The sequence below is a fragment of the Macrobrachium nipponense genome, chromosome 3, assembly GCF_015104395.2.
Source record: "Macrobrachium nipponense isolate FS-2020 chromosome 3, ASM1510439v2, whole genome shotgun sequence".
In the NCBI taxonomy this organism is placed as follows: domain Eukaryota; kingdom Metazoa; phylum Arthropoda; class Malacostraca; order Decapoda; family Palaemonidae; genus Macrobrachium; species Macrobrachium nipponense.
In genome coordinates this window covers 46,682,129-46,697,789 of record NC_087202.1, presented here as the reverse complement: position 1 = coordinate 46,697,789, position 15,661 = coordinate 46,682,129, and the positions used below count along the sequence as shown (strand labels likewise).

The following is a 15,661-nucleotide window of genomic DNA, read 5'->3' as shown; positions in this document are numbered from 1 at the left end:
TAGATCAGCTCTGACTGGATTTATCTGGCGTGTCTCTGGTCATGAATACTGAAGTAGGTTTTGTCCCCATTCTAGTTCCAGGTGCAGTCCTCAAAGTCAGGTGTTGTTTAGTCAGTGGAAAGGCTCTGATCCTGCAAGATACAGTAGCTCTAATCCTGAAGGCTGGAGCAGCTCTGATCTTAAAAACTGGAGTGGGTGTTTGTGACCCAAACATTATCGTGGCTCTCTGGCTTTGGGTTGTGTCTGCTGATGCAGCTCTGTTCATGGATCCAGGTACCAGCGCAGCTCTGGCCATGGCTCCTGGCACTAGCACAGACTTGGTCCTGGCATAGGTCTCTTCTTGGTTCCATCCACTAACATGGCTATGGCCAAGGCTCCTAGCATTGGCACAATTCTGGTCCTGGTGCAGGTCTGGTCTTAGGTCACAGGAGTCCCTAGCATGGCTTTCATGGCTCACAACATTGCCAAAGCTCTAGTTACAGCTAGTCATTAAGGTGGCACTTGTATTGCAATCTAGCATGGCTCCAATCCACATTAAGGTCACTGGAATATAAATCCAGACCATGTGTGTGCCTGATGTGGTACTCACTGTGCTTAATTATGGGATTATCATCGGAATACAGCACTCCTTTAAACACACCAGTGTATATCCAACTGAACATTATTTGACACTGAACCTATGCCTGAACTATCACTTAGATTGGTTCATTTTGATGGCTTTTGAAAACTTGCCATCCACTCAAGAAAATGAGATCATGAGTCATTGTTGACCTTTCCTTTCACTGCTACTCATGCTCATATATAACTATACTATGGGTTATTTGCTCAAATTGGTTTTCTTCTACCAAGAGGAAATATGAAATCATTATCTCATCTCCAATTAACAGATTCTTTGTCCTTTGACGATAAGTTTTAATATCTTCCGTGGTTGAAATTTTTACTGTTTTTAATACAGATCTAAGTTAGCTTACTTAGAAAATAAACTACAATCCTTGGCTCTCATTTTCTGCCACCTCTTTTTTAAGAACTTCCATGTTCTTCGTCATTATAATCTATCAATCTGTAATCCTGTGTGATCATTAAGGTTCTTGTATCCTTAAATGTCTGAACGGCATTTATCCTGGATCAAACCCTTGCAATTTTCCTTAAAATTTTTCATGTGAATTGGCTTCTGCACTCAGCCGTATTTTATGATTAATTGTTATTTACTGCACTATCCCTACCTCTTGGAAACACAGGAACATTGGTTCAGCTTATCCCAAATACTGCTGATAATTCTGTACCATCAGCTTCCATCTCACTACTTTTACTTCTACTTCTACTATCACTAAAATATTCCAAGCCTTACTCCACACTTACTTTTTTACTTCAGTTCCTTTTCTTCATGGGGCTCCTGAAACTTTATTTCATTACTCTTGATATCTTAGGACCATTCAACGTAAGGCTTGCTTATGATCTTAACCCTTAAACGCCAAGCCGGTATCTCCAAAAGTGTCTCCCGTATGCCGGCGGCGTTCAGGAGTGATCGCCGAAGAGGAAAAAAAGTTTTTTCTTTTTTAAATCACAGCACGCTTAGTTTTCAAGATTAAGAGTCCAGTTTTGGCTCCTTTTTTTGCCATTGCCTGAAGTTTAGTATGCAATCATCAGAAATGAAAAAATATCATTATCATATATAAATATTGGAATATATGACAGAACGAAAACAAATTTCTTATATAATTGTATACAAATCGTGCTGTGAGCAAAACGGTTAAAGTTAATGAGTTAATTTGTTTTCGTTGTATTGTACACTAAATTGCGATCATTTTGGTATATAACAAATTGTAAAACGATCAAAGCATCACAGAGAAAATATTATCACAATATGATGCATGAATTCATAACGCACGGACGTAAAAAAAGTTGTTTTCAAAAATTCACCATAAATCGAAATATTGTGCTTGAGACTTCCCGTTTGTTGCAAAATGAAGGTAATTGATTGAATATTACTAGACTGTAAGTGTTGTAGCTTACAATTGCAGTTTACCAAAGATCGAATGTTTTCTATTTATCGTTATTTATATGAAAATATTTCAAAACTGATAAAAGTTACAACCGTGAGTTATTTTTAGTCGTATTCTACATGAAATTGCGCCCATTTTCATATATAAAATTTTATGTAACGGTTAATATAAAACAGTGCAAACATTACGACAATCTGATTTTTTCGGTAGAGTTACAGCGCGGACATAAGGAAAAAGTTTTTTCAACAATTCACCATAAATCGAAATATTGTGCTACAGACTTCCAATCTGTTGCAAAATGAAGGTAAATGATTGAATATTACTAGAATGTAAGAGTTTTAGCTTACAATTGCGTTTTTCGACCATTTTGGCCGAGTCATTGACCAAAGGTTGAAATTTTGGCACATCGTTATTTATATGAAATTATTTCAAAACTGATAAAAGCTACAACCATGGGTTGTTTTTAGTTGTATTCTACATGAAATTGCGCACATTTTCATAGGTAAAACTTTATGTAATGGCTAATATAAAACGGTGCAAACATTACAACAAACACGACAAACTGACGGAAGAATTTCTGATTTTTTCGGCAGAGTTACCGCACAAACGTAAGGAAAAAGCTTTTTTTCACAAATTCACCATAAATCGAAATATTTTTCTAGAGACTTCCAATTTGTTGCAAATGAATGTAAATGATTGAATATTACTATAATGTAAGAATTTTAGCTTACAATTGCGTTTTTCGACCATTTCGGTCAAGTTAAAGTTGACCAAAGGTTGAAATTTTGGCACTTATCGTGATTTATATGAAAATATTTCAAAACTGATAAAAGTTACAACCATGGGTTGTTTTTTTGTTGTATTCTACATGAAATTGCGCACATTTTCATATATAATACTTTATGTAACGGGTAATATAAAACGGTGCAAGCATTATGACAATCCGACGAGAGAATTTCTTATTTTTTCGGCAGAGTTGCCGCGCGGATGTAAGGAAAAAGCTTTTTTCACAAATTCACCATAAATCGAAATATTGTGCTAGACACTTCCAATTTGTTGCAAAATGAAGGTAAATGATTGAATATTACTAGAATTAAGAGTTTTAACTTAAAATTGCATTTTTCGACCATTTCGGTCGAGTCAAAGTTGACCAAAGGTTGAAATTTTGGCACTTATTGTTATTTATATGAAAATATTTCAAAACTGATAAAAGCTACAACCATAGGTTGTTTTTAATTGTATTCTACATGAAATTGCTCACATTTTCATATGTAAAACTTTATGTAACGGCTAATATAAAACGGTGCAAGCATGACAACAATCCGACGAAAGAATTTCTGATTTTTTCGGCAGTTACCATGCGGACGAAAGGAAAAAGTTTTTTCCAAATATTCACAATAAATCGAAATATTATGCTAGAGACTTCCAGTTTGTTGCAAAATGAAGGTAAATGATTGAATATTACTAGAATGTACGAGGTTTAGCTTACAATTGCGTTTTTCGACTGTTTTGGTCGAGTCAAATTTGACCAAAGGTTGAAATTTTGGCACTTGTCGTTATTTATATGAAAATATTTCAAAACTGATAAAAGTTACAACCATGGGTTGTTTTTTGTTGTATTCTACATGTAATTGCACACATTTTCACATATAATAATCCATGTAACGGCTAATATAAAACGGTGTAAAAATTATGACAAAGTGACAAAATAATTTCTGAGATGTGTCGCTGATGCTTTTTAGTGCGAGAAGAAAGAAATTCGCGCATGCACGCCTGGGTAACGCTTGTAAACAAAACAACAGCTTGATCCATGAACTCCCAGCATCCCTTAAGGCGCGCGATTCAAAATTTTTCGCCAAGTATGCCTATAACTATGTTTCCGAAAATATTTTAAAAAACTTTCTAGCGTTGACGTATTTTACGTCAATTAAGCACCCAACATACAATTTTCGTCGACGTAAAATACGTCCAATAGGCGTTTGTTTAAGGGTTAATCCTTCCTTCTGTAAACTTATTTCTAGATTTTTGTCTAATTACTTAACAACTGTTGTTGACATCATGACATTGCTCCTTTTCTCATCTATATCGGTATTCCTTAGGGGTCTGTTCCGTCACCTATTCTTTTCCTCCTCATTAACAACAACCTTGAAATATAACATTTCTTATTCATGCTTTTGTTTGTCATTCAAACTTCCATATTTTCTTTCATTACAACCTTTTCCATTATTTATGATTAAAACATTAAAATTTTAACTGCTCTTTTTGTTAATCTATCAACTCTGATCTTGAGAAAATATCTTAATAGGTATGCCATTACTTAGGTAAAGTTTAGTGCTTCAAAGGGACAACTCCCACCACCCACTCTCACCTTTACCATCCAATTTTTTAAATCCTTCATTGACAATCGGTTCATTCACCCCATTATCAATTCATTTGGTTCAAGGTACTGTACTACTTTTTACTACTTTTAAAACTTCTTAGGACAACCACAGCTCACAGGTGCTGTTTTGATACTTTACGTCTTTTTCTTCATTTAGTGATAAAATCTTTACAACAACATTGTTGATCCATGGAACACTACCTCATGGTTATTCCATCTTTTATCATCGTTCCCTAAGTGGAATGAATCAGGGTTAGTTTTATGGTCAACTTCAGTAACGCTGCCTTTCCCCTCTTCTCTCAATACTCTTCCTCTTCTAAAGGTAATATTTTACCACTGTCCTGTCCTCACAGAGAGTTCATCTTCTTCAAAAGTGACTTGTAAAATCCTTCAGGCTACTCATCAACCCACTAACTCTCTTCCTCCTGTATTATGCACCGCTGATTTTATTCCAACTGTTTTCTTTTGTTGTTTATTGAGATTATTGGGATGCGTGGCCCACTGACCTATACTTCTGAACATTATTTTAATTAAAAAATATGTAGTTTCCAGAGCAACAAAGGTTAAATAACTGCATGTAAAGCAGTTGTTACAATATTTGAAAACGAATGAACAATTGAGAAAAAAATTATTTTGTTCTTGCGCATATATATGACTTTTACTTTATTTCCTGTACATACTTAAAGTAAGAAGGTGGAGGGATGACTGAGAAATATTTGTAGTTAAGAAAATACTGTATATAATTACCCCTGAAAATTTTTACAGCTGTTAATGGCTCCTGCACTGATCGATATGGACAAAACTTTACTGTCCCCGACTGGGTTAAAGATGACTACCCATTACCAATTAGACCAAAAGAGACGCTGCCAGACACTAATTTGGCATACCAAATTTCATACTTAGTCTTGCATGCATTTTGGTTCATCTCTGCATTCATTCTTATGTACGGTAAGGCTACATCTAAATAGTTTCTTCCTTATTAAATACTATTTTTTACAGGCCAGCATTTACAATATCATGTACAACTTACAAACCCCTGTTTTACAAAAGTTTGAGCTTTGGCTCAGGCAAAAGAGGCCATTCGAAAAGTTACTGATTGCTGTTCACAGTGCTACACAAATTTCAAGAGTATGTGGTAAAAACATAGTTTATAGTGATATATTAAATGTTGTGGAGAATTTAAATTGTTCTAAAGCACTTAATAAAATAATGTAAATTTAAAAACTATCTCTTACAAAACTACTCATTACAGATAAGAAAACTGATCTTCATTGAAGTGCTCCTTTTGACAAAAAAAAAAGGGGGGGGGGGAATACCCTTATATGCTTGATACAAATTTTTTTGTACTCACATTTGATATTATGAAACCAACCAAAAAAACTATTAAGTTTGATCTTTGCATCTGTAATTTACAACTTATTAACTTATTAAATGGAGTTCATTTCAATTTTGAACTTTTTTAAAATTACCATAATCAAAAGAAAACTCATTTTTACAGCAGACCAGGTTTTTTTTATACTAAACCATCTGTGGTCTGGCATTCCTTAGGTCCACCAGTCTTGTGCTTAACAGACAGAAAAAGATTGTATTGCACTGCATGAGCCACCTGGAATAAAAAATATCCATCATTCAACGTCTTTACTTTTCTATGGAAAATGTAGACGAGACAGCCAAATTCGTGGGGCCGGGAGGAGGGCATTCCTTTTATGATTAATGGGTTTGTTTGAGAAAATTTTTTGTGAAAAAATTGTTTGTTTCATCAAAACCTTATCAATCATATACAGTACAACAGAATCGTTATTTAGGTTGGATCCAAGATGCTAATGTACTCCAAAGCACTCTTTTATGTCTGTAGAATCCAAAAGAGCACTTGAGAACTGGTGTAAATCAGGAACCAAGGTTCTGGTAACAATGTTTTGCTCACAATCAAGGTCAAACCATGAGAAGTAGTAGCTAATAAACCTGGACGTCTTTATGTTTCTCAAAAGAAGCCCAGATAAAGGGTGAAAATGGGCTAGAGGAAGTCACTGATGATGAATTCCAGTCTTCCCCTAGGGGTAACATAAGGCCTGCCATGTTTACTGCTGACAGTGAATACAAATCACACCATAACTGAGTGATGACCCTCAAATAAAATGTTCTTGTAAAGGTAGATTGGCAATGTCAGCTACTACATGGTCTGCAAATATAAAACATTCTTCAGCTGGAACTGCCTCTTAAAGCAGTAGAACCAGCCCTTGCTGGCTTAACAAAATCGAGGAACTTACAATGGTCCTGCTTGCGCTCTTCCTCCTCTTCTTCTTCGTCTCTATTGCAGGCTCGCCTAAGCCTAATGCTGGGGTCACACATTCATGTATCACGAGGGCGTATGCCCACATATGTGGATCATGGGCATCATCACAGTGTAATGACCTTGAAAAGCTGGTAAACAGGACACAAACTGACGGGCGTAAAGCCAGCACCGTAAATTGCGCCGCAAATGTATGCACAACGCAAGCATGGTCGGACGCCTACCTGGAACTGGCCCAGCAAAGCCCTACACATTCCCAAGATTTTGCGTTGCAAAGCACGGCGCACTGACTTACTTATGTAGATAGTGTAATGTTCTATGTACATCAACTTCAATTGGTACCACGCCCATTGTTGTGGGGCCATAGGGTACAAAAGGGCCTGCCTGTAAACAGAGCAGACTATAAAGTAATGGAACATGTATGAGAGAGAGAGAATGTAAAAACATTGCACTTCTGAAAATCAAGGTTGTAAATTCACTTTGATAGAATTCTGCAAGTACTGTAAAATATTGTATATTTTCAATAGATAAAAAAGAATTAAGTCAGACATTATATACACATACCACTGGTAGTCCCAACATCTTGGGCTTCTGACGGACGATGTGGTGCTTGAGGAAGTGTAATATGTTCAATATCCACTTCTTCTGGTCCATCAGTCGTCTGCTCGCCCCTTGGCCACTCATCTCAGCAGTGAGGCGTCTGAAGCGGCTCCTGAGGGACGTGAAACACGTCCAGAGCTCGTTGCCAGTCACTGGTGGCCTAAGTGACTTGCCCTTGTCATTAAAGGCCTTCCACACCTTGGCTTTGTCCTTGAAGGCAGCCATCACCTTGTTGTATATGAATTGGGCCTCGCACTAAAGCCACTCACCCAACAACCTCTCATTTTCGTCTGTCAGGATGACACAGAGGTTCTTCTTACGCCCTGGTGGCACGTCGTCCTCAACATCTTGGCTGTCCTCCATCTCGATTAAGGGAAAGTTCTGTCTGTCATCAATGGGGGTAGCTTCTTGGAGAGTTTCCATGTCGCTGTCATCACTCTGTATCTCATCCAAATCTGACTCCTGTAGGTGGAAGATGACATTTCCCTCGTCCTGAGTGTCTGCAGGAGTGGCTGTAGGAGTCTTCTCCGGGCCGAAAGAAGGTCCTGCAGGAAGATGCGACGTTGATGGTCCCTTCTTTGCTCATTTTGTGAGGTTTCAGCATCTTGAAGGGCGTTGTGGTGAGTACTTGGAGGAGACTGCTGGTCTCGGAGATGGAAACAACAGCTGACCTAAGGGCACCGACCAGACCTTTTATACCATGCTACAGCGTTGCCACGTCGTACAGGGTTGTAAATGTGTGAATCGGTTTCCCCGTAGGCTATAGCGCAATTAGGAAGCCCACGTGCTTCGCGGCAGGAAGAAAACAGCAGCGGCGAACAATGCTGATGACCCCAGCGCTCACCTCACTGCAGTCATCGTGGGTCCCACGTGCAATGCCTTGAGCTATGTCAGGTGACATTTGGCGTGACCACCCACAACTTGTTTTGAACATTTAAAAACTGGAGTGGGCTACAGCGCTCCAGTGGGCGGAGCTTGGTGCCTGGATGACCTGTCACCATACGTCCACGATTTTTTGTATGTTTTACGGAACATTTATGGTTTACTGACGTAAGCTGTTGTCAACTACCAATTTCCGCTCATGCGTGGGCATGCGTGTGTTGATATGTGAATGTGTGACCTTAGCATAAGAATTCTAATTCCCTTGCATCATTGCCTTCCTGTGCCTGTACATCGCCTCCTTGTCCCTGTATGTCATTCCCTTCCATAGCAGTCAAAAACTGCTGGTACAATTGTCACACTTCTTCGCGAATGATGTTGGAGTCAAGAGGAACATTCTCCTTAATCCAAAATGCCAGTGCAGATTCCATCTCAATGGCTGTCTTATCCCGCATTATCGAAACTGTTTTTTCATTAACAGAGAAGCTCATGCTTTACAGCCTTCCGTATCTCTGCCTCATTTTACTCGATGTACATTGTGGTATTCTCATTAAAGCTAGAAATGTTTTACCTTCTCCTCAATCTTGACTACCTTCTTTTGTTTAGGCTCTTTGTCAGAAGTGTTAGAAGAAGAAGGGTGTTTAGGAGGCATCTTAGGACACGACTGGCTGAGACACACAAAGATTTAAAACAATATACAGAGATTCATTATTACACCTGATCAGAAGATGCTACTTACAACGCAGGGAACTTTAATACTTCAAAATAATCTTACAATAAAACAAAATACACATTTATAAAATGTGCAGTATGTGGAAAACATCAATGTTGTTATACATATGCGTAATGTCATGTGTATATGCCTACATACCTGATTACTGATATCTGCAAATGACCCATCATCTTTGCCCAGCTTCTGTTCACTGCATATCTCTCTATTGTGAATTTTTTGTGTAAGGTACTACAGACTTCACATAATTTTTTTAATTGTCCCCAAAGATGGCCACTCTAAGTGCCAGAGGAAGTTTCAGTTAATGACCAATGAGGAGATGGTAGACATGATTGTTATGTTAAGAAAGGGCAAAAGTCATGGAGAAGTAGTTTGTTTGTATGGTGTTTTGACGTTGCATGGAACCAGTGGTTATTCAGCAATGGGACCAACGTCTTTAAGTGACTTCCGAACCACGTCGAGAGTGAACTACTTTCACCAGAAATACACATCTCTGACTCTTCAATGGAATGCCCGAGAATTGAACTCGTAGCCGATGAGATGGCAGGCCAAGACCATACCGATCACGCCACTGAGGGGCATACAGAGAAGTAGTGGCCGTTATAGCATGAAAAAGAAAGTACCATCTCCTTCACACAGGAGTATGAAGATGGTAGAAACAAGGTGGTGCCTCCCAAAACCCATGACGAAATGCCTCCTGGAGAAGGGGAAGAGGCACTCTCAGAGAAGATGTAACTCCTAAACTTTGCTTTGCACTATCTTTGTCATTCATCAGACTATGCAGCTAATTCATCATCAACATCTGTAATCAACATTCATCACTGGTGAGTAGCTGTATAATTTAATATGATTATATTATTATTACAGGTACCCGGTGTGTATAATTATGTATTATTATTATTATTATTATTTAATGTTATTACAGTAAATAATACGAAAATACAGAATAATGCAAGAAAAAAAAATCCGAGAATAGGTGAGTTCTGAGTATGAGGGTGCGAACAAAGAGGCAGGTAGAAGTGTACTGACTTTATTACAGGTAAAGGAAATTCATATATACAGCGTGCAGGCGGAAATGTTGTATCCGACCTGCAAGAGAGTAAAAATGGGTCAGCGACAGCCTATCTGTGTTTCTTAGGAAGCATATAATTATGAGTATAAAAGCATACAAAATATGATCTTACAAGATATATGCATTGGCAGGAAGCCCACTGAACTCTCTCTAGGACGGAAGTAAGAACAACACAATTGTAGGAATATGTACAATGAAATTGCAGATAAAGCGTTGTCCTTACAAATACTCCTCCCCCTAAGACAATAAGTAGGGCATAATTGTTGGATGATTTTAGTGAGCTGATTGCTACTTGCGGGAGCGTGCGGGCTGGCGGAGGCGGCCTTGGGTGCGCGAGACGAGCTGCTTCAGTAGATCCTCGGCCTCGGAGTCCTTGGGGGGGGGGGGGGGGGGGGTGTGTGTGTGTTTCGACCGTCTTCTAAGGGCGGCTGTGGCCACGTCTGGGTGCTTTGGTGACTAACGGTGTTGATCCATGTCGGTGAGGCGGTGTGAGGCGCCCAACAGGATTTGCGTCATCGCACCCTTTGTCCATCAGGAAGGCAGGTTTCAGTCCGTCAATTGTGACCCAATCCTTGCGACCATTTATGGAGATGAAGTATGCCTTGTAGGTGCGTCAGAGGATGTGGAAGGGGCCTTGGTAGGGCCTCATCAGTGGCGGGCGGCGGGCATCTTCACTGACGAAGACGTGTTTGCAGGATGATAGGGTTTCGGAAGGAAGTGTTTGGTTCTATCAGAGAAGGTCTGGCGATGGAGACGTCTGCATCGTCGGCATTGGTCAGGAAGAACTTGCCTGGGACTGCCAATGGTTCCCCGTAAACCTTTTCTGCTGGTGATGCCTCGCAGTTTGCCCGAGGGGCGGTCCGGAGGCCAAGGAGGACCCACGGTAGTTGACTTTTCCAGTCCTTGCTGGTGCAGCGCTCCATTAGGGATGCCTTTATCGATCGGTGGGCTCTTTCCACCATGCCATTAGCCACTGGTTTGTAGGCGGTGGTGGCGTGGAGCAACGTCCCCATCAGGCGGGTCAGGGAGGTCCACAGCTCCAACAGGAAAACGGGTCCACGGTCTGTCATGATATCATCAGGCACTCCAAGTCAGCTGATCCAGCTGGCGAGAAGGGCTTCGGCGCATGCTTTGGCGGTTGCATCTGACATCGGCATTGCCTCTGGCCACCTGGTGGAGCTGTCGATTATCGTCAGGAGGTATCTGGCGCCTTCGGACAGGGGCAGGGGACCCATGACGTCTACATGAATATGGCCGAATCTTCGTTTCGGCTGAAGGAACTCCCCACGCCCGATTCTGTGGGCCAGCTTATTTTGCTTGATTGGCACGGGATGCAGTTCCTGGGCCACTCTCGAGAGTCTTTCCGAATTCCATGCCAGACAAACTTCTCTGTCAGGAGGCGCATCGTCGTCTGGCCTGAGGGGTGTGAGAGTCTGTGTATAACATCGAGTACGGTCCTCCTGCGGGAGGTTGGGATCAGCGGATGGGGGCGGCCCATGCTGGTGTCGCAGAGGAGTGTCGTGCCTGAGGGTCTAAGGGGCACGTCTTCCCAATTGAGGGAGGCAAGGGCTGTGCAGTAAGCGGCAGTCTCCGGGTCGGCAGCCTGTTCCCGGGCAAGGTCTTCGTAATCGATCCCAAGGTGGACGGCATTGACTTCTATCCTCGAGAGGGCATCAGCCACAGGGTTCTTCTCGCCAGGGACATAGTGGATGGTGCAGCCAAACTCAGCGATGGCTGCCAGGTGTCTCTGTTGTCTTGCTGACCAGGCGTCACCCGCCTTGATGAAGGCGTGCACCAAGGGGCGGTGGTCTGTCCTGATGGTGGAGGGAGCACCCTTGAGGAGGTAACGGAAGTGGCGCACTGCTTGGTATACAGCCAGGAGCTCACAGTCGAACATGCTGTACCTCGTCTCGGCAGGAGACAGTTTTCTACTGAAGAAGGCGAGCGGCTGGGGAAAGCCCTGGTCCATCTCCTCAAGGATGGCCCCACAAGCGACGTTACTTGCATCAGTGGTGAGGCGTAAGGGCCCTTGCCAAAGCCACCACCTTGTCCCACCAGGACCCCCTGGTGGGACAAGGTGGTGGCTTTGGCAAGGGCTATCTTCGTGTTGCGGAAGGCCTTCATCTGCTCTGCTTCCCACGCCAGGTTCTTTGGTTTGTCCTTCAGGACCTGTGTTAGAGGGGACATGGTTCGGGCGATGTCGGGGATAAATCAGCAGTAGTAATTCACCATTCCGATGAATTCTTGCAGGGCCTTGATTGTAGTTGGGGTCGGGAACTTCTGCACTGCATCCACCTTCGAGGCCATGGGGCGCACGCCTGCTGCGTAAATCTTGTGTCCAAGGAAGTCCACCCTCTCAGCACCTAAGGTGCACTTGTCAAATCGGACGACCAACCCGTTTTCCTGCAGGCATTTCAGAACTGCTCGGACATGGTGTAGGTGCTCCTCCGGGGACCTGGAAAAAATCAAAATATCGTCGATGTAGCAGACGCAGAAGGGCAGGTCCCCCAGGATGCTGTCCATCAGGTGCTGGAAGGTGGCCCCTGCATTTCTCAGGCCGAAGGTGAAGTAATGAAAGATGTAGGAGCCAAAAGGCGTAATGATGGCAGTCTTGGGAACGTCCTTGGGATGTACCGGAACCTAAAAGTAAGATTTTAAGAAATCCATTTTTGTGAAGATTTTTGCTCCAAGGAAGGCCCCGGTCAAGTCCTGCAAGTTTGGCAAGGAGTAGTGATTGGGGATCGTTATGAGGTTAAGTCTTTGGTAGTCTCCGCAGGGCCTCCAGGTGCCGTCAGGTTTCCACACCATGCGGAGGGGCGAGGCCCAAGGGCTTGATGCTTTCCGGCAGATACCCATTCATTCCATTTCCAAGAACGCCCTGAAGGTGACCTGGAGGGAGTCGTCGGAACATTGCATGCGTTGGGGGGGCCGTGGTGGTGATGTGGTGGAATATTCCGTGTTTGGGCAGTGCCCCAGCTACCTGACGAAGTTCCAGCTTGAAGACTTTGGGGAACTCCTGCAGGAGGTTACTGTATTTGTGGGGGGCGATGGTGCAAATTGTAGGGAATGGCATGTCCCCGTGTCGAGGAGGCACTTGCAGGCCATGTCCACCAGGAGGCCGTTACGCGCCAGGAAGTCCGCCCCAGTTGTGGTACCCTGACATCTGCAATGATGAAGGACCAGATGTAGTTGTGCCCCAAGATGGAGATTTCAAGGGACTTCGTGCCATAGGAGTGGATGGGAGTCCTGTTTGCGGCAACAAGGGCGGTTGGGGTGTCTGGGACACGGCTGTGGTCTTCTCCTGTTGGTGGGAATATTGAATACATCACCCCGGTGTCTACCATCATCCTCTGGCCGGATATTGCATCGCGGACATAGAATCCTACGGTGTGTGGTTCTGACGAGGCCGCTGCCACCGGTGAGTCTGGTTTTGTCTGCTGTCGCCGTTTTTTGACTGCTGGTAGGTGCAGGGGCTTTCACATTTCTTGGGAGTGCCCTCCAAATCTTTGGTGGTAGTAGCACCAGGGGTTTTTGTCCCGCTGCAGGTGAGAGGTCTTCTTTTGGCTCACTGCACCGATTTCCTGCGTCAGGTCCTCTCCTTCTTTCTCTGCTGCTAGGCATAGGGGAGATGGGGGAGCGGTGAGCTTCGCAGCCTTGGTTAGCTTTTTAGCTTTCTCCACACGCTCGTTATCGGGGAGGGTATATGCGTCGGTTAGCTGTCCTCGAACATCTGGCTCGAGTTGCCGAAGGAATATTTCGCGACCAAGGCAGATCTCCATCTTCTTCCAGTCGGGACCTACGTCAGGCAGGCGGAGGAGGCCCATCACCGTGTCCCAAGCATCCTCTGGGTCGGCGCCTCGCATTGGGTTTGTGACGAGGTTGAGGGTGAGGGCAGCTTTCTCAGTGATGGGAGTGGCATAGGCTCTCACGACTTTCATCTTGAGTTCGCCGAGTGTGACTGGTTCAGTCTGTGCCTGTCCGGTCAGCCAGGAGGTTATTCGTTTGTACACATCTGCCGGAAGGACTGATATGACAAGGTCAGCCCGCAGCACCTTGTCCAAGAGTCCCACGAGCCGGAATTGCCCCTTGGATAAACCAGGCGGTTAGGTCTTCTGTTGCAAAAGGGGGCAACCTGACAGCCTGAGCGGCTGCTGTGTGCGAGGCTGGCGAGCAGGTAGAGGAGGCCTGGGTTTCTCGTGCTTCCATTGTCCACTCTCACAGAAACGGTTGAAGGGAGTCGTAAATGGCGGGCCAAACCGTTTGAGGAACGTTTGAACACACCTGGGGAAAGTATGCCGTTTTTAGTCTGTTAGAGGCGTTGGCTTTCCGTGGCAGGAGCTTTCAGAGATCTAAACTGAGGTGCCGTGTGAGTCTCTGAAGGTGAGTGGCGGTAGTTTGTCCCTTAATGGCTTAGCCAGAATCGCTTGGGTCACCGTCACTCCGGGATCACCAGTTATGAGGGTGTGAACAAAGAGGCAGGTAGAAGTGTACTGACTTTATTACAGGTAAAGGAAATTCATATATTCAGCGTGCGGGTGGAAATGTGGTATTGGACCCGCAAGAGAGTAAAAATGGGTCGGCGACAGCCGATCTGTGTTTCTTAGGAGGGAAATAATTATAAATATAAAAGTATACAAAATATGATCTTACATGATATATAAATTGGCAAGAAGCCCGCTGGACGCTCTCTAAGATGGAAGTAAGAACAACACAATTATAGGAATATGTACAGTGAAATTGCAGATAAAGCGTTGTCCTTACCTGCAAATAATTTACAGATATGTTCCAAAGAAAACTCCACTAATAGGCAAGTTTCCTGTGAATAATTTGTATACATATTTCACAGAAAAATTCTACAAGTGGGCAATTTGTGGAGATCAACAGTATATTATATACGTAAACCATAAATACTATATTATATATCTATAACAGTGGAACCTTTGTTTTCATATGTAATCCAGCGGAGAAAGTGACAAAAACCGAATCATATGAAAACTGAAGCAATAATTCCCATAAGAAATAACGTAAATCCCATTACAATCTGTTTCAGACACCCTGTTATATTTTTTTAAATACATTTTATAGAGGATAACTAGAGTTTTATATACAGAAACAATGAGATATAAGTATGAATGACCAATGAAATAGATAAATGACATTTAACATCATTTTTACCTTTATTGACGACTCTTGATGGAGTATGGAAGATGGCGAGGAGGGGAGAGGGAGTAGAAAAGGTTATTGTTTGAAAGGGGAATCCCCCCTTCATAAGGACTTCAGGTATCGAGGCCCTATCTGGGGTTACTTCCCTTCTTTGCTTTTTACTGGCACTAGGACCAGCTTGCGAGTCACTGGACCCGTTGTACAAAATATCTGTCCACAGACATCTGTTTCTGCCGTCTCTTTAACCTTTGAATAAAATGGAAAGAGGCATTGTTATTGAACATGGCATGCAACAGCTTTGTTAGGGTAATATTTCTACAAAACTTTGCAACTCACTCCATTTTTGTTCTAACTCTACTTCGCAGACATGTCCTCAATCACTTTAGAAGGCACATTATCCCTTCTCTACTCCTCCTCCTTTTTGCAAATTAGTGCATTTTAAACACTAAATCCTACTAAATCCTCAACATCTCCAATTATTTGCAATTTCTGTTTCGTTAGCATATTTAACCCTTTTGCCATGATAGAACATATGTTTTGTGAT

At 42.7% G+C, this 15,661-nt stretch overlaps 1 protein-coding gene across 1 annotated transcript in view; it reads left to right on the top strand.

Moving 5' to 3' along the window:
• LOC135221738 (uncharacterized) overlaps positions 1 to 15,661 on the top strand; it is a 110,995-nt gene that overhangs the window by 24,134 nt on the left and 71,200 nt on the right. Inside the window, exon 4 of the mRNA XM_064259538.1 lies at positions 5,149 to 5,331. Coding sequence (XP_064115608.1) covers positions 5,149 to 5,331 — 183 coding nt within the window. The remainder of the gene's footprint in view (positions 1 to 5,148; positions 5,332 to 15,661) is intronic.